Below are 19,209 nucleotides of genomic sequence, written 5' to 3' on the forward strand. Positions count from 1 at the left end.
ATCTTAAGCAACCCTGCCAAACATTGGGCATTTTAAGTTCATCCACAAGTTTTTTGGCAGGACTGCATTACTTCTATTTGCTGAGTCAGTAGTATTGTTATAGCCGTGCTGTCTAAGATGCTCTTCTGAAGTGAAAAGGACAAATAATTTCAAAGAGTACAGTGAAGATTTGTCTGTATAAGATAACATTTTTGGATTTGGAGGGGGTATTTTTCCTTGACACACACACACAGACTGATAGATTGTATTGTTGCAATTGTTAGCTTTCACAAGGAGGTTGAAGCTGAGGCTCGACAGCGCCTGTATATTTAGGTTTAGGTGTCTCTTGTTAAATGGCAGGGCTGCAGACTGTGGCAGTGGACTGAGACAGGCTGGGACTGCAGCCAGAAATCACAGGCCACCGACTACACCAAGAATAGCTCTACGTGTGTGTGCTTGTGTGTGTGGGAGTGTGTGAGAGAAAGAGGAACAGAGATAGTGTGTGTCGCTGTGTCTGAGTGTGTGTGAGTGACCATGACTTCTATAATTCTTGCGAATGATGAAAGTGTTTCAAGGTAGCAATGAGATGTCCTTAACACATGCTGTAAAGTTATTCCTGCATGTAAAGTGAATGGGCTGCTGTCATTGAGGATACATCTTTACTTTGTTCATACACTTGCACTTTGACCATGGCACTCACACAAAATGCAAACATTTTCTAACTTTTTCTCGTGGCATTGTTGGAGACACTCAAATTTTTTCGAACTTCCTATATTGAATATTCAAACCACTCTACGCTGTCTCATACAATCATATAGATGAATAATTAAGACTGACGAATGAGAGTGATTTACCATCACAGTATATCCTATACTTTATTACATCTGATGCTGTGGCATAAGAGTGAACACTACACCAGGAATGGTAATAAATGATTATGCATGCAGCTAATTAATCTGATGAATATTTATAACCACTTAAACACATTGTAATGGACTGATTAAGCAGTCCAACGCTGCAAGTTTGAATTAGTGCAGTTTTTGAATAATGACAGAGTAACTTTCCATCTCACTGCTAATGTTCTTCTCTTTAAATGGGGAGCCTTTTTCTCACATTTTCCCCAGCCAGCTTTTTCCCTCCCTCGCTAATTCAAAGCAGCGCAGCTACATTAGAATGGAACATGGCAATTATCACCTTTTATCTTGGGTGGGCGCGCTCGTTCTTACCTTCCCTCTGTTGCTGGGGAATGATGGTTGGTTGCTGGGGGAATGCTTGGCTGATTGGCGCATAGGCGGCAGGGTAGGCTGCTGTTGCAAAGGGAGAACCACAGTGGAATTTTTCACATCTCCATTTTCATATTTGACACAACAAAACTCACATCATTATTCCATTGTTCATTTGCGTCCTAGACATTGCATACATAAATTGCATTATGACTGCGAGCCTGGGCTCATTTGGATGGTGGATCACTACACAAAGAGTTTGGAAAAAGTGAGTGTGGAGTGCAGTTCAACTAAGCAGACACAAAAGAAAGAAAGGGACCTTGATAATGAGAGCCGATATCAGGCGGAGAGCTGTGGTTATGAGAGGTTTATGTCATATCTCATGTAGGAGGCAATGGCAGGTTCTGTGTGTACTTTTAGAATTACGTTTTTTCTTTGTGGGTGTATAATAAAGTCAACTCTAAATCCTTTCGCAATCCTAATGTAAAGTACTTTAATCCTGGAGAAAATTGGCTGGTCGTCCAGCTATCTCTACCTGTCATAGTGTCCACTGATGTGGCAAACAGAAGAAAGGGAGAGGGGGGAGGACAAGGGTTGCAACATTCCGGGAATTTTCAGGGATGGAAACTTTCCACGGGAATAAACGGGAATTTATGGGAATTTTCTAAATTGAAGGTTGGCTCTTCATAGGGAATTTAAATATAGTTGGGGAAAGTATATTTTAGCATAATCTTGACTAAAACAAACACTTGAATATCCATGCCATAGCACACTGCTTACTGCATGGCTATTGAGACCACACCCCCTACAGGCACTGTGCATTCCTCCATCACATGCACAGATGAGTAATATTTAACTCAACATTCCTGTTTTCGTTCTTCAATGAAACAAATAATTGTTCAATAAAATAATTAAAACTTGTTCTGTTCTACTAAAAAAAAAAAAAAAAAAAAATCTGTTGAAATTTCATGTTTTTGGTTTAATTTTGCATCGAATATTTCCAAAATTCCCCAGCTTAACTTCCCATGGAAACTTTATGGAAATGTACCAGAAACTTTCCGCCCCTTTGCAACCCTAGAGAGGACAGATGGAGAGAGTGAGAGAGTAGAGGAGGTAGGAGAGGCAGATCACCTGCGTAGTGTTGGACGCCAGCATAAGCCTGTTGGAGAGGGTCGTTCACCGTTGGACTCTGTGCTGCAAGAGAGACGACACAAGAGACAGAGAAAGGGGGTTGACAAAGAGGAAAATGAAAGCAGGGGAGACAACGCGGGGATGGAAAATGGTCAAGACAGACGCAGAGACACAAAAAAACAAGGATCTATTGTTAAAGAGCAAGACAGAAATTGGTTTAGCTGTAGATAACCATCAGGGGGTGAGATCACACAGGGAGCGGGGGAAATTTGGGTTGTCATATCTCCGTTCTTCAAAATGCCTGTTTGCCCCAGATGTTTGCATCAAATATTAACAACATGCCAAACAAACCACTTTGTAGTTCATTACAATCGCAGCTGCCTCTGCATAATGTAGAAACGGGGAGTGTGTGTCTGTCAATTCTTCAGGAATCAGTCCCAGACAACATTAAGAAGCCGAGGACGGGCTGAGACACATCAAATCAACCATAATGGACTGATGGATGAACTGATGGATTCATCATGATGCTAGGGCTGGCTGCTCAGAAATCTGCCAGAGACACTGTTGATTGACCCTCGAGCCTTAAACGCTTCAGTTCAAATCAGAAAAATATGTAATGAGAGTGTGAAGTAAAAAAGGACTCTTGTCAACTTTTTAGCAGTTCCCTGAGACATTAATCAATTTGTCACCACTGCCATGTTGAACTTGCATAGTGCAGAATACAGTGATGACATCGACGTTTCTTTGCAAGGGTCCCCTCAACTATAAGAGATGGGATTTTTCCATTGGATTTGGGAGGATTGCACATTTATGATGCCTCCATGTTTTGTTCAGCAGGATAATCTCCACAAATTAACAACACTTTTATGATTTTTGAAGCGTTAATAGAATGGCGATAAGTAAAAAGCTACTGTTAGGCTATAAACCAACTTCATCACGGAAATCACAACCGCTAAGCTAAAGGCGGCTAATAGTCAGAGTGATGACGTTTACCACTCTAATTTTGTCACTTGTTAGCAACCATGTGTTTTTATGATAAAGCTTCACACATTTACGAGTGGGGTCATTACTGATGCTTCTTATGTGGTAGAATAAAACGTGAAAATCTCTTAAACTTGTGTTAACCCCAGACATTATTATTAGGGCTGTCAGTCGATTCAAATATTTAATCGCATGATGTCCATAGTTAATCACGATTAATCGCACATTTTGTTTCTGTTCTAAATGTACCTTAGAGGAATATTTTTCAAGTTTTTAATACTCTTATCAACATATGAGTGGACAAATATGCTTTATGCAAATGTTTGTTTATTATCATTTGAACAATGACAAATATTCTCCTGAATATTCTCAACACAACAACCTGGAACCTCTCTCTCTCTCTCTTACACTCTCTCCCAACCCTGTGTACTTCTTTGCACTGAGACAGTTGCTCAAACAGACAAGCCTGTTTACAGTTGTCGGCGAAATCCCGCTCCTCTGTCTTCATAACAGTCAAAGCATGAGACTGAAGTTCCCACTGTGGGTCAAAATAATGACTGTGATGTGCAGTTGGATGCGATCCGAATTATCTAACGCAGCCCCTCGTCCTCCACAATGTTAAGCTGTAGCCACCCATTTAGCTACCGCTGTTGTTGTGTAGGCGTCTCCCCGGCAAACTTTCAAGCGTGGTCTGCCGCAAGCGAGCTGCAGGAGCGGGGCTGTCGGCATCAGCTGTGTGCTTGGCTTGCTGTTTAAAACACCTTTTTTTGTATCCATATCTCTCACTAGAATCTCCCACCATCCAACTAACAACAACAACAACAACGTCAAGCCTTTGGGCTCTGAAACTACGGGGCGGGCCGAGGACAAATATACATGCGTTAATCGCACGTTAAAATAATTAGTGGCGTTAAAAAATGTTTGCGTTAACGCGTTATTAAACGGTAAAACGCGGTGTAATTCCTGGGTTTAAGGAATCTTTAATGCATCCCTTTTTTAGGTGATCTTCTTGTTAATATCAAGTTCAACACCAGAATAATTCACAAACCACCATCAGTACAAGCTGCGAATTGTAAGTGTCAGGGTCAGAGGACTTAAGATGTTACAAATCTCATGTTTTTTTATCGTAGACCTTGATTGGCTCACCTGGGTAAGGGTGAATACCGTTGGTGTAGACGTGCTCAGTGGCCTGCCCGTTGCTTTGAGGGAGGGTACTGAATCCGTTAACCCCGATCGTGGTGGCTAGGCTGGGCACGGATGTGGCAGAGATGCCTGGGGGTGTGCTGGTGCCTGCAAATCGATACAGAGTCATTACGTGAAACTGCAGGGTGCACGCTTCACATGCTAGAGACTCATGAATAGAGGTGCGAGAGAATTTTCTACTCAAATGTACATTTTCACACTAATGTAATATTTAATTACACCCACATTATGGGCCCTCATAAGCAACAACATACTCCTTTCAAACCACCATAATGGTACTGTTTGGTAAAATTGGTACCAATTAAGCCTGAACAATTACTAAAATCAGTCAAGGTAGCACACTGGACAAATGTGAGGGTGTGGGGAAAAAAGCTAACCCTGACTCTTATCATCACATCCCTGTTTAAAGGTTTATTTTTCTCACTTGAGCAACACAACTATTCTTTAGCAGTTATATAAGTAGTGGTACGAATACAACTCACAATAGCAGGCAGCATAATGTCTCATAGTCCCAGTCTGTCACCTTGTCAGTGCCCTTTTATGCTGATAGCAGGTTTTTATTATTTTTCTAATCCAACTGAAGGGCATTTAAGTCATGTAGGATTATGTTTGATAGGCATAACTTGGTGTATGTAGGCTTTGTGGATTACAAATGCCAGGTACAGCATCAAACCACTTTATTTAATACATTTGCAATGACCCTGCCTTCAGGCAGTCTGCCTACTTAGTGTCGAGCCATCAAAGCTCCTCATGACAAGGGCCAAAAAGATAGTTCAGACTGGGGTCCAGGATTATCTCACACAAATCTTTGCTCTTATATTGTATAAGCCAAGGACTCTGCATCCAAAGTCATTGGATTGGCTATATTCCCAGAAAACACACACTGTCACAGACACAGGGAGGGAGAGAGCGACAGACAGACAAAGAGCGAGACAGAATATAATGTGGCTGTGCATTTTCTCCCATCATGCCCCATTCAATATACAGTAAGGGCTTTTCTTCCTTTAATCCAACACTGGCAATTCAGCCCAGAAAATAGAGCCCACATTTTAAAAGATGTAACAAGGGCAAAAGCAGAAAGGCCTTGAATGAATACATTACTACTGTTCTATAATTCTTCCTAATGATGAAAATGTTCCAGGTCAGCAGTGAAAAATGGCACGAGATGTATGTGTTATTGCATATGTTCTTGCAACCGAGTCAGTTGGTGCGCGTGTGTGTGTGTGTGTGTGTGTGTGTGTGTGTGTGTGTGTGTGTGTGTGTGTGTGTGTGTGTGTGGTGTGTGTGTGTGTGTGTGTGTGTGTGTGTTGTGTGTGTGTGTTGTGTGTGTGTGTTGTGCCTATTGGCAAATACCTGAGGACGGTGTCATGGGAGTAGCCACCAGGCCGTTGACATTGAAAGCTGCCATTTGCTGCATTTGAGCTGCAGCGATGGCAGCCATGGGGTTCATGTAGGACCCTTGTGTTGCTGCCATCAGGGCTGCTTGCTGTTGCATCATCTGCTGTAGGATTAAAGAGTGGTGGGGAGAGAGGTGGAAGGGAGGGATTGAGAGAAGGATAGAAAAGGAAAGGAGGGTGAAATAGCCGCAGGACCAGAGCATGTTTACTCTCACATCTTTGTTTGCTTGGCCCATGCCTTGTTCTTGTACAGAGTGGTCTGTGTTGCCCTGCAGCGTTGCTTCCCAGCTAGTGTAACATCGCTCTGGCCTTGTGTTCATTATACTGACACAAGATAAAGGCTATGTGGTGAGATGAATTTAGCAAACTGGAGACTATGTATTATCTGTATGTTCTGTATATATTTAACCCCGCCCCAGTGGCAGAGTTAGTGGAGAGATTGTACGTGAGTGGGCGATCCACACCTGTCAGGGAGTGATGATGGGTACAGTGAGATCTCACAGACTCCAAGCTGTGGCTTTCATGTGTGAATACGAAATGGGGCTGGGGTGGAGGGGTAAGGGGTGAGTGGCTTTGGGTTCCCTCGTAATGAAGTGCACCTCAGTTTGAATGTTAAGGCACATGTGAACGAAATGTTAAAGAGGCAAGCTTGGATTGGCGATTTAAATTCACAGAACAAGTCAGGAAATATGGGAATGGGTAATGCATTTGAAACGGATGCTCTCTACTATATGAAAGTGAAACAGTGTAGTGCTGAGCATACATGATAAGCCTTCCCTGGACAAATGAAGGGATAAAAAGACACAATACAGGAAGCAGTACAGCATTTTCTATAATTCTCTGAAAATGTGCAGCCATTTAATGGTGTTAATAATGAAGGAGTTGGGTCACATGCCTAGTGGGAGAAACAGGGAATTCAAATCACAACATTTTTCATTTTCTTTTTTTAAAGCTCACCGTCTCCTCCCCCGCCGGGCTGAGACTTACAGCATGAGAGTAGGCGCCATAGGCCCCAAACTGGATGGTCATGGGACTGAAGATGCCGAGCTGGCCCGCCATCTGGTGCATCCTGCGCAGGGTCCGCTCTTTATCAGTGTCTGCGAATTTGACCACCAGACTGGACGAGGCACCCTAGAGGGGCACAGATAAAAAGGTCAGTGAAATATGCAACTTAACTTCCATCTGAGTTGGTAAATTGGAACGATTTGAGTCCTTATATCAAATGTTTGGCAGTTCATCAACACACTTTAGCTAGCTAGCAAATATACATAAAACGTTATTGATATAGATATAATAGGTCGACTGGGTTATACAAGTTTCAAACAAGTAGGAAAACTGACAACACAAACTTTTGCAACTGATTTGGTTACTTTCAATCAGCCGTGTTTTTGCAGATTGCACCTGTCACTTCAGCTGGCCAACCGACTAATGAGCTTGTTATTTGTTAGCAAACTGCCTGTGAATATCCTTAGACTGGATAAATGATTGCCATTATTATTGTTATTATAATTATTCACTGGGAAAAACTGAAAGATGACAACAGGGCAAAAACACATATTCTGTTGCTACAGTAGTTTGGGGAAATTATGTTGATTTACCTAAAACTAAAAGACAAAATACTGATATCAATTCTAATGTCACTGAATGACATTGTTCAATATGCCTGACAGTAATTACTATATTATGCTGCTTTATCTGGAATTGTGCAGACATGTAAACACATTGAAGGCATATTAGTCAGACCATAACCCACATATGGGTAATTTATAAACAAGGTTGCCGAATGCAGTACATTTGCATATTTTATTGTGTGGTTTGAAAATAGCTTCTTCACAATGTGTGTGTTTCCCTTGGGGAATGACCTGCAACAAAATGCTGGCTCCATATTATGCATCCGTATCCGTGCATCAACCTTATTTTATAAAAAAACGTGAGTGTTGCCTCTCTTCATCGCCTCAAAGAAGAAACAGTGGTGGGCATGTCATTCATTTCTGTCATCTGATGTCCATTGTACACAGCAGTCAAGCCTTTATGAGCCAAGGAAGTCAGTGGTAGTGAATGTGCACCTCTCATGACGGCAGTCATTTAGCTGTCAGCGCTAAATGGAAGAGAATAGTGAGTGATATTTGCTTTGTGAACTTTCTAACTCCACTGTATACTCAGGGGGTGAACTGTGATCCTAAGCAGATCCCACAGGAGTCCCAGTCCCAGTGGTGCAGCTCCACTGAATACAGTACTGGGTAATTAGGTCTGACAAAGGCCTTCGGCATGTGGAGGGTATTGACTAATGGCTCTGCCTTATGGAAGATATACTTCCGTATTGATGTCCGTGCTCCTGAGTTTACATCCAATTAAATCATTTGAAAGGCAGAGACCCGAGTCAGTTCCTCATATGACATCCAGGCAAGGAGAGAGAGAGAGAGAGAGAGAGAGAGAGAGAGAGAGAGAGAGCGAGAGAGAGAGAGAGAGAGAGAGAGAGAGAGAGAGAGAGAGAGAGAGAGGAGAGAGAGAGGGAGGAGAGAGAGAGAGAGAGAGAGGATGAGGAGGCTGCCAGGCAGAGAAAGCAGCCACAGAGACTGTCAAGAGGACCAGGCTCCTATTTAATTACGGGCAATGCATGCTGGGAAAGGGCACTGAGCACCACCAGGACAGAAGGACACAGGCAGCCAAGGGGCAGTCAGGATATGATTAGTAAGATCATAAAAGCAAAGACGCGGGGAGAAAAGGACTCCATAATCACAACTTGGATTCATCTTTCACAAAATGTCTCATCCTGACAGGGTCAGAACAAATTCAGGCTTTGATTTAGATTTCCATATTTACTGTGGGTGTAGGAGTTGGAAATGTGAGTGCAGGGCCCAGGTGAGAAGACGAGGCTAAGAAGTGTGATGCTGCACACACCTGTTTTTTGCAGTCTCATAACAAATTGAAATTGACAAAGCTAGGGGAGGCTACAGGTCAACTGCTACTTGCAGGAGCCACATTACCAAAGCAGAGCAGAAACAAACACACTTGTGCTGAGCCCTGTGAAGCTGAATGTGGAAGCTGCACAGTGAGAGTGTATGCAGCCACTGAACACACAGTCTCAGTCTGACTGTTTCACAGCCTAACTTCATGCCATTTCACAGTCATTCCTACACTAAGTGTGTCCTATTTTCAAAGCGCTTCATGGCATTTTAAACAATTCCTGCTAATAAATAGTGTCGTTGAGAGGGCAGTGCCAATCCTGTCACATACTTTAGAGTTTTGTTAGTCATGACTGCTGCAGCTCAGCTTTTTATTCATGTATTTTTTTTTTATGTTTATTTTTTATCTTTGCTTTTTAACCCTCTTAAATTATGCGTCCAGGTGCGCATAATTGTATGTAATTAATCATATATTTTCGATTATAAGGAGTAGAAATATGATTCAGATATCCGCGGAATCGCTGGAAGAGTAGCTTTCCAGCGGTATCTCCTGTGAGACTGTAACCAGGGCACAGCAGCCAATATGGCCGCTCAAAGCAGCTTGACTTTACACTGTGTGGGATTGGTGGATTCGTGTGTCCGTCAAGGAAATCTCGGCCGGCAGCCATCATGGTCTGAAATGACCAATAGACATCGAGAAATCACTAAGGACCTACCCACCAAGTAAACAAAACATAAACCACGGCTGAAGTCCAATAGTCCATTTAGCTTAGGAACCTTCCTAACGGAGTGAAATGACCCGGAAGTCCCTCAGTGGCAGCCATGATAAGTGCCGTTCCAATTCTCCAAATGAAAGGAAAGGAGGTTTCAAACTTCCTTTATAACCTCCTTTAGCTTAGGAACCACTAAGGAACCACTCCTCCCTTACCGAAAGGAGAGGAGAAAATGCTGCCCCACAATGCATTGCAGCCGCAGCATTTGCCGTCACTCAACAGTCGGCCGTTCACGGAAACAACCGATTATGACCGAGAAATGATATCATGAAAGTTACGGTGCTTATTAAGCATTTTAAAACGTATGTGGTAACTTGCCAAAGTACTTTTTTCTGAACGTTCATCAGTATTATAATCAAAAAGAGAAATATGAACGTTAGTTTTTACTGAAATGATCAAATAAAGTCAACATTTCACAGTCTTTACTGAGCTGTGTGGGGTTTGTTCAACTTTTAAAAGATGTTTGAATGGTGATATACACAGTGATAGATGTTAAGGACTAACGTTTATAATAAATACATCTGTATTGATTTTAAGATCTTTTCATCAATCATACGTATTGGGATCATTTATATTAATGTGGACCGGAGGGAGAGGGTGACGAGCATAAGTTTCACTTTCCTTTTTTATTTCAATTCCAACTTTGGTCATGAAGAATATGTTTCTCTGTTGTCCACGTTCATAAAGCATAAAGCAACAGCATCAGAGCACGGTGCAGAGTCTCTAGATGAGTTTACAGTAGTCCCTCGTTCTTATTGAACATCCATGTTGTAGTCCGCTGTATAGAACACTGTAGTTTCCATAGTTTCCCCACAGCAGCAGCAGACGCACATTCATGACGTCCGCTGGCGCATCATAAACACGTCGGATAGTGAAAGTGCATTCGGATTCTCTAAAGTACCGCAGTCTCTTCTCCTAAGTCCTTTTGAATTCTCCTATCCACTATCCCTTAACCCCGTAACGTTTCACTCAGAGGTCAAGGAATAGGAGATAGGGTTAGAATTTAGGAGCTGATTTTTGGATTATCGGAACGCAACCCACGTGTCTCCCATCAGTTTACGTATTTGAGGAGAGAGAGAGAGACAGAGAAAATGGCTAAAAAAAACGTTACAGCTGCCGACTTCGCCAGAGTTTTTTTTTCGCTAGCAGCAGTGAAGATAGAGCCTCAGAACCTGAAGTCTTCCACTCTTCTGAAGAAGAAGAATACAAAGACAACAACAAGGATCCATTTGGGCATGGGTAAGTGTAAATATGACTGTTTTGAAATGCCTTTTTCTGAATGTCTTTCATTTTTGTAAAGCACCTTGAATTGCCTTGTGTTGAAAGGTGCTATGTAAATAAACTTGCCTTGCCTTGCAGCAGAACTTACATAATATTTAGTCATATACAGTATTCATCCAGCCAACATTAAGTCCTACTCTACTTTAACATCAGTCTGATCCTTCTCTCAGCTACTGTTTTTGTTTGATCTATTTCTTCACTATAAACAAAGACAAAACTAATCTTTTTCTAAATGCAAAACACAAACAAGTTCTTGTTCAGAGGCTTTGCAAGTAAACTATTCGATTAACCCGTGTGGAAAGTGACTTTAAAACATTCTATTAACACAGCCAAGAGAATGTGTTGGGCATAGATAACTGTGGGGAAGAGGCTGGGAAATGAAGGGAGGCATCAGCGTGGACCCCAGGGACAGTGCATCTCAGATGGGATTCTATCAGAGGCAGCCAGCACCCCACCTCAGGCCAGAGGAGACCCATCTGGTGTTTCTCCCTCGATGCCATTTCAATTAGCTAAATCAATACCCCGACGTGGCGGCGTGAACGGCACAATTTCTCCCTTTCTTATTTCATTTCATCCCACCTCCCGACCTCTTTCTCTCGTTCTTTCTCAACTTTGCGGGGCCAGTGGAAGGGACTGGGCTGTTGGATTTAATGAGGCTGGCACTGAGCAAACATCCTCCTCCAGCGTTGTTGCTTAAGCCTGCACGCAGCATGGGGGCCTGGCATTTAGATCACATTCATTTTCTACCTTGTGTGTGTGTATTCTTACATTCATTTAATTCCTCATGAAGAATGCATTGGAGCATCGGGACTGTGAAAGCCCGAGGCTGCCTGTACCCACTGCACCGTGACTCAAAATGAAGCGAGGCTGGCCTGGTGTGCCTCCTCCCAGCAGAGCGCTCTGCTGTAGACGACGGGAGGAGACCCAGTCTGCAGTCTGTACACTGAACAGACCTGGCAGCAGCATTAAAGCACTACAACAGCCTCTGCAGGTGTTGCGTGCAGTGCCACTCATGTCAGAGCCTTGCATTTTCAAGTTTCTTAGCATAAAAGCCAAAATACCCCCCACTAAAAAAAGAAAATGCACTCACCCTCAACCCTGAACAGGATAATTGAATATCTGACTATATCCAAGGTCTAATCAGAAAAAGCAGATTATAGTGTGAACTCCCTCACGGATCAGAAGTTTCTATCCACGAAAAGAAAGAGTAATATGTGTCCAGATAATGAAGGAACAGGTGGCGGCAGACAACAGGCACTGGGAGCATAAAATCACAAGCTGACAAACAAACGGAATAATAACCTCCAACCGGCGTGACTCCCTACCTGGAGAGAAAATGAATTTGCTGAATTTGATAAGGGCCAACAGGGAGCCTTCACTTTTGACAGGTACAACTAAGGAATTTGTCACAGGTTCAAAAACTAATCTAATTTCTTGAACAACACACTTGACTTGTGAAAATCTCTCCTATTGGATTCTGTATAGGCCTGTGCAATGTGTGGATGGAGAAATACACAACGGTAATTGAGGGATTAGAACTTGACGGCACCGGTGAAATGGCATTCTGCCTTTATCTCTGCATTACTGTGATTCAAAGGCGCCGCTGTTAAGTGTGTACTAACAGGTAAACAGACACTCATTTTCCAATTTCTACAGGGGCTTACAGAGAAATAATACCACGCCACACTCATTGGAGAGAAAACTGTCTTTTCGCACAGCATACTAATGATTAACAAAGAATGTTATAAGAACAGCCTTTCTTTCACATTCGGCAAACATGTAACAGCTACTAAATGACAACTCCCGAAGTTGGGTTTCTACACTTATAGACTCTAAAAGTGCTAATTGAAAATCTGTAAGAAATTAATTGAAAACACCATAGCAAGTTTGTTTGGTAATTGGATGAACCCCCCGCAGGCTTCCTATTCAACTCTCTGAACCTTGCTACATCTCTGCTAGCCTCATGGGAGGACTGTCTCTCATTAGCACTGGATGATACTGTCTAAGTCTGGACTTGCTGTCCACCACATACAGCTGCTACCGCCGAGCACACTGCATCACGCCAAAAGACAATACTGTCACTCTTGGTTTCTGTGCTGCAACAGTTTCCATCACAAAATGTAAGGAGTGGGAAAAAACAAACTCCGTGTTTGTCAGCTACAAGCCTGCTGAGATTTTACAGTAGTGTTATTTGGCATTCGATGAATTGTGTGTTACAATGACAATGCTCTCTGGCTAAGTCTTATCTCTCATTAATCCAGAACTATAGTATCACACATGCACGCTCTTGCTGCTGCCAACACCAGCGAGCTCCACAGGCCCTGTCAGCCACGCTGTGACACCGAACATGACAATGTCTGCAATTTGCTGGGTGCTGTCTGCCTGCCCCCGGCTCTGCCATTTGAAGTTTTGCCACCTGTTTCTCTGCAGACATACAGTAATTCAACACACGGACCAATGGAGAGCGCCTGTTTGGTGCCCAATCACCTCTTAAGTTAATTTTGGAAGCACCTGCAATCTGCAATACACATCAATTAAAGCGATGACCTGCTCTATCAGCGTGTGCCCTTTGGTGGCATCCCTTGCCCTTAAGCTTCATTAAAGCCTTTCAATTTGGGCCAGCGTATTTTGGTGCAGGTATTATTTATGGCATGTGTGCGTGTGCCAGGTAACACAGATGCCGGAGTGAGAACATTAAGAGGGAGCGAGAGACAACTCTTTGTTCAAGGTGCATCCAGACCTCACAGCTGGCAGCAGGCAGAGAGAGGAGCAGCCCACTCTCTGAATCCTGCCTCCTGTTAGTCTGTTGTTGACGACATGTGGCAGTGATATTATCCAAATTAACTGCATCCCCCATCGGTACCAAAGCCTTAGTTGGATACTAATGGCCACCTTGCCTATTAATCTGAGAGGAAGTTGGATTTGTGACGAGGAGGATAACAGGTGCAGGGATAGAGGGAGAGAGATATGGATAATATAGATTATGAATGAACTTTTGGATCGCTCTTGATACGCTTCAGGTCTGTTAGGGGGTCCATATGTTGCTTTGGACAGATCATCTGCAGCAGACCTCAGGTGGCTCCACCTAATGAAACTGTGCCTAGGCTGCGGCAACACAAACATACACGAAATGTGAAAGCCAAATGTTGATCTGTACGAGAAAGCACTCCAGAGAAAGCACTCCAGAGAAATCCAATTATGTAAATCCCCTAGATGTAAACATATTCCGTTGATTGAGTCAACAAGATATTTTGAGTACAAGGTAAATATCTCGATTATAATCAAATTTCGGTAAGAGGCCTGTCATAAGTATGCACGATTAGTCTGGAACATGATTATTCTTTGGCTCGTGGCCCGCTGCAATTTTGACCCTTGTGGATTTCTGAATAAAGTTTTCTCTGCTCAACAACGCAGTTAGACTGACTTTACCACTTATTTTACACCCTCACTACTTCAATGTAATTCAAAATGAGGCGGCATCAAATGTGTAAATTACATCTGGCTTCCAGGACACTATCTGGCTGCCAGGATGCGTCCGTAAATATTTATTGCGAAACATCAGTGAAGGTGTGGATGTCTGCCAGAAAGAGTGTTTGCTTGTGTGTGTGTCCAGCTGTGCAGCACTCGGCACACATGCAGCTCTGGCAGGAAGACGCTTCGCAACTCGTGATTTATTTTACTTAAGCCTTTTTGGTAGCCTTCTTCAAGCCTGACAGAAGTATATCCAATTCCTAATTAACTTCAGCTTGACGAGTGTTACAGGTTTTGTGGCCTCATTTTTCAACTAAGCAACTCATAACTACTCTAAACCCAACACGAAAACCTACTCTCCACATTTCCTTAAAACTTTTTTCCATCCTACTGGAAATCACATTTGGATCAATATCTATTCTGTAGTGCCCATTAATTGCCCCAGTAATTATTGCACCACTCTCTTGCATTGCATTTGAGGTCTTGTTTTCGCAATAAAGTACATGTAAACATGCTGTGTGATTCTGTGTAATGGTAGGTGATCTCACCAGAGCCATGAAAATAAACCACTGAACTACAGTATGCAGGCTACGAAGCAACACTTCCAGTATTTACAGCCTAACATTATTGCACAACATATCAAAATGAATACCTCTCTCTTGGGCTTACACCCAGGCTGATGTAAAAAATCTCAAAGTTAATGGGAGCCCGATAAACTGCAAGTGTCAAACAACATTATGAAAGACTTAATGTGGAAACAAAATCAGGACGCAGTTAAGGAAGCAAAAGTGGATCTTCAGTATGACCTCATTTTGAAGATCCATCCCAACTCGAGGGTGCTTTCCAAGTTATTGACTTACTTGTTAACCTCACTTTCTAGTCACTGCCTTTCTTGATGTGTTCAAGCGTTTTAAGCATTTTATATTCTTTAACAAAGTGTAACCCCCTGACAGGGGCCAATCTGTCACTGTTCATGATTTTGCTGTAATGAGTTGTTTTTTTTGGTAATTTCAACCATGATGCTGAAGCAGGCCGCCACTTGTATGAAGCATTTTAGATCACTCTTCACATTACAGTACATTCAGCAGCCTGTATGTTATCTCTGATCTAAAGCACTCTTGCTACTGTATGGGTTTGATTTGTTTTTTAAAGATGCATATTTTTTCACTGGCTGTACTCCCTTCTAAAGACAATTGTATCCACTATCCACCCTTCATCTCAGTCTTGTTACAATTGTGGGTTTTCAATCCAAGTCTAATTTTATTTTACATGTACTGTATTCACAAAGTAATAGATCAGAACGAGCATAAATAAAACAAAACATGCAATACTGTTATGCTGATGACTTGAGTTTATATCTAGGTGAACAGAATTCAAGCAATGCCTTTGTAGCCATTTTCTTAGATTGCCTTCAGCGCCCAAAGTGTCACAGGTTAAATAAACCAATTCTGAAATTCGACTTTCTTCCTCAAAGATATTGCTTCACCATGAAGTTGACACATTGTCTCTCAATGCAAAGCCTTTCATTCCAAGCTAAATTCAAGCTATTAACTTTTCACAGAGGTACATTTCTAAATGCAGAGACATTTTTGTATCCACAGGGAATCAGAAAATAGTTATCTATGCTTTAGTTGGTTCTTCTTGAGATCTTGCACTTTCACAACAGAATCTTGTTTTGCATTTTTACAATGATTTACCGTCATCTTCCAGAGTGGATTTACCCTAAACTGTTTTTCTTGTATCACAGTCCCTTATTAACACTTGTTTGTAAAAAGAGGTCTTCTGTTAGACTAATGTTAGCTTATAGACAGTCTGCTTAACATATGTTAGATTTATGAATTTGTTAAGTCAGTTTTTAAAGAATAGTGTAAAGAATACAATACTGTAATACAGTTATTTGCTTTCTACGCTGCTTTAATCGATCGTTTAACTTACTTTGACTGTACTTTTATTAATGTTCCTTATCTGACTGAACTAAGCCAGGATAGTCAATAGATGGCCAGAAAAGTTTGTCCAACGGGAAGCTCTATTTATTTGGACATGTTAGCAGGGCAACGTTAGCTAACACATAAGCTAAAGGAACCTGATAAGCCAAGGTGCTTGGAGTTTTTTTCAAAAGATTATTAGGAATGCTCTGGCATGACATATTAAGAATGGCAAATTGTAAAAAATAAGCAAACTATTATCACATTTTTCGAATTCAAATGCTGTTTCTATTTCAAACAATGTTTTATAAAAGGTATTCTGTGCTATTAAATCATGATATAGAAAGACATGTTGCAGCACCAAAACCAACATCTCCAGTATCAATTAATTCTAGCTTGCACCGTATAGTTATTTCATTTCTGTGTCCATTAAGCCATGACTTCAGTTTTAACTTGACAAATAAAAAATCATCATTATCATATTCATAATATATATGTGTAACAATGTCTCCTGAGAACATCCCCATGGATTAATGTGCAGCTCATAGAAATGGTATCTCTATAAGGCTGCGATTGTAAACACTCTCTGTCTGCCTGCTGAAAAGGTGTCTGAATAGCAGAAGAGGGAAATGGATATTGAGTGAAAAGACAGATACAGAGTATGCAGCTGTGTGCTGTAAGGTGGCAGCTGCTGACTGTGGAAATCTTTTGTGTGTGATAACACACAGCAAGAACGTATGTGAGACTGTGAATGAATTGCTTTGAAAAATAAGCGTCACTGTGGTATGCCTATACAGTATATAAATATATCTATATGCGTGTGTGTGTGTGTGTGTGTGTGTGTGTGTCTGCGTTTTATATATATATAAAGGCTCAAATAAATACATCAAAAATACATTTAATATTTCATTTGTAAAAGGCCTTATCCTCCAGGGGCCAAATGAATGTTGGCTACACATTTGTGTGTAGGCTTGGCCTGTGTATTTTTTGGCAGGGCAAAAAACTGATAAAAAGTCGATCAAACTCTTTTTGTAAACTTTTCTGGAGGCTGTGGCGCAGTGGAGTGTGCGTTGATGTTCGGATCAGTGGAGCACAGGTTCAAACCCCACTGCAGTCAGCATGTCGTTGTGTCCCTGAGACACTTCACCCCAAGTTGCTCCTGTGGGGATTGCTCACAGTTTTGAGTATGTTAGTCGCTTTGGATAAAAGCGTCTAACAAGTAACATGTAATGTAATGTAAAGCTGGGGGTGAGCTTATCTGCCCTCATTCTAGTAATGTAATGTTTTCCAAGTCTACCTCAAACATTTTATAAAAGTGGGACCATGGGGAAAATGGATAGCAATATAGACATCCAAGGGTTGACAAAAAACTCGCAAAACTTCCTTTATGGCTCTCCATATCAAGTGTAAAAGCACTTTGCTTGCATCTAAAATAAACCAAATGATGTTATTAGAACATGTCTTATATGAATCAAAGTAGTTACTTACAGGCATAGTCTGTCCACCATGCAAGCTGTTGATGGCGGCCTGCGCTTCTGCGTGGCTGGAGAACTTGACAAAGGCGCATCCTGTACACAGAAAACGAGAGAAATAGAATGGAGGGGCACAACATCAGGGAGATAGCCTTGAATATATGGGGGAAAAAACACAATTCATTACCATTGTTTTCATGTTATCTGGTTTGTAAATATATTCAGCCATTTGTGTGTTGAGCGCATAACTCTGAATAAATCAGTCTAATTGTAGTCAAGGCATTAGCTGCGTGGAACATCCTGTCCCTCGCCCATTTTCTAAATCCAGCCCCTCCACTTCGGAGCATGGAGCCAAGGCATTTACTATCCGGACTTGTTTGTGATTATTAATCTGTTTAATATTTACACATTGTGATTTGTGTGCAGTCACTCATAAAAGAGATTATGATGACAAAGGCATAGTATTATAATCTGCCTATCTAACCGAATCTTTGCTCGCATAACATTTCAGATGGATGGTGGGGAAGGGGGGGGGGGGGGCTTTGCTCAAGGGGCATTCAAATCATCTAAAATCTGTTGTGTAGTTATGCACAAAAGGAAAGTCAACATAAAAAGTTGGCCGGAAGACAAGGAATGGGTGTTCTGGCGCCTCATCGCATTAACATTTAAAATTATTCAAGTAGACGATAAAAATGCACCATGTTTTTTTTGAAAGGTTACATATTCTAACCACATGATTGCATAGTGTATCAGTGTGTAGGCAAGGACAGGCACTGAACTACGACAACATAAGGAGAAGTGAAATACAGTGGAACTTAAATGTGGTAATTTTGTAAAAGCCATTAAATTAACCAGGAGCTATTTCTCTGAGCTTTATGGTGGTCATAGACTGAATAAGATATTCTGTTATGTCCTATTCTTATCCTTGCCTTCAGGTAGCTCATGTGTTAAGTCAAGAGATACCTAATTAACAAAGTCTGCCCTCTTTTCATCAGTGGAGTCGCACCAGTTTCTGATAACTAGACAGGCTTTTTACTGAGTTAAATCCCTGGTTACTTGAGGACTGCTGTGACCTATTTAAAAAACGGTTACATGTGTTCATATACATTTATGCGTTTGGCATTCCCAAAGGAGTCGTTATATTTGGTTTAAACACTGGAATGTAGGCCCTGAGGATGGTCTGTGTCTGGTCATTCACTTCAAGAGTCAGCTTTGTTTCTCAGACAAAGAAATTAATAATTTCCCCAACAAAATCGAAAAGATTGAACTGCAAAACATGCAGTGTGTGCAGGGTGGAGAACAATATCCCCCTTTACCTGAGGCTCTGCTCACATTCCAGCCATATAATAAATGAGACATGTGGTAAATAGTAAAGGCCATGTGTTTCCTGTACTGTCAAATGTCCTCAAAGCTGTATAGATCTACAGAGGCAAACAGATAAGTCAAAGAAGCCTTTGATTCTGTCAG

At 41.7% G+C, this 19,209-nt stretch overlaps 1 protein-coding gene across 11 annotated transcripts in view; it reads right to left on the bottom strand.

Moving 5' to 3' along the window:
- Window positions 1-19,209, bottom strand: part of si:dkey-205h23.2 (CUGBP Elav-like family member 4) — a 144,761-nt gene that overhangs the window by 14,730 nt on the left and 110,822 nt on the right. For 5 of the 11 annotated variants that reach the window (XR_004569429.1, XM_034220797.1, XM_034220801.1 and 2 more), the window contains 6 exons: window positions 17,759-17,838; window positions 6,872-7,045; window positions 5,871-6,018; window positions 4,461-4,604; window positions 2,334-2,396; window positions 1,206-1,286 (listed from right to left, as the gene is read on the bottom strand). Coding sequence is in view for 10 of the 11 variants with exons in the window: in XM_034220797.1 (XP_034076688.1) it covers window positions 1,206-1,286; window positions 2,334-2,396; window positions 4,461-4,604; window positions 5,871-6,018; window positions 6,872-7,045; window positions 17,759-17,838 (690 nt within the window). In the remaining variant the exon portion in view is untranslated. The remainder of the gene's footprint in view (window positions 1-1,205; window positions 1,287-2,333; window positions 2,397-4,460; window positions 4,605-5,870; window positions 6,019-6,871; window positions 7,046-17,758; window positions 17,839-19,209) is intronic. The other 6 variants (XM_034220800.1, XM_034220799.1, XM_034220798.1 and 3 more) reach the window with 4 other exon arrangements.

Source organism: Gymnodraco acuticeps, unplaced genomic scaffold (assembly GCF_902827175.1).
Source record: "Gymnodraco acuticeps unplaced genomic scaffold, fGymAcu1.1, whole genome shotgun sequence".
Lineage (NCBI taxonomy): Eukaryota > Metazoa > Chordata > Actinopteri > Perciformes > Bathydraconidae > Gymnodraco > Gymnodraco acuticeps.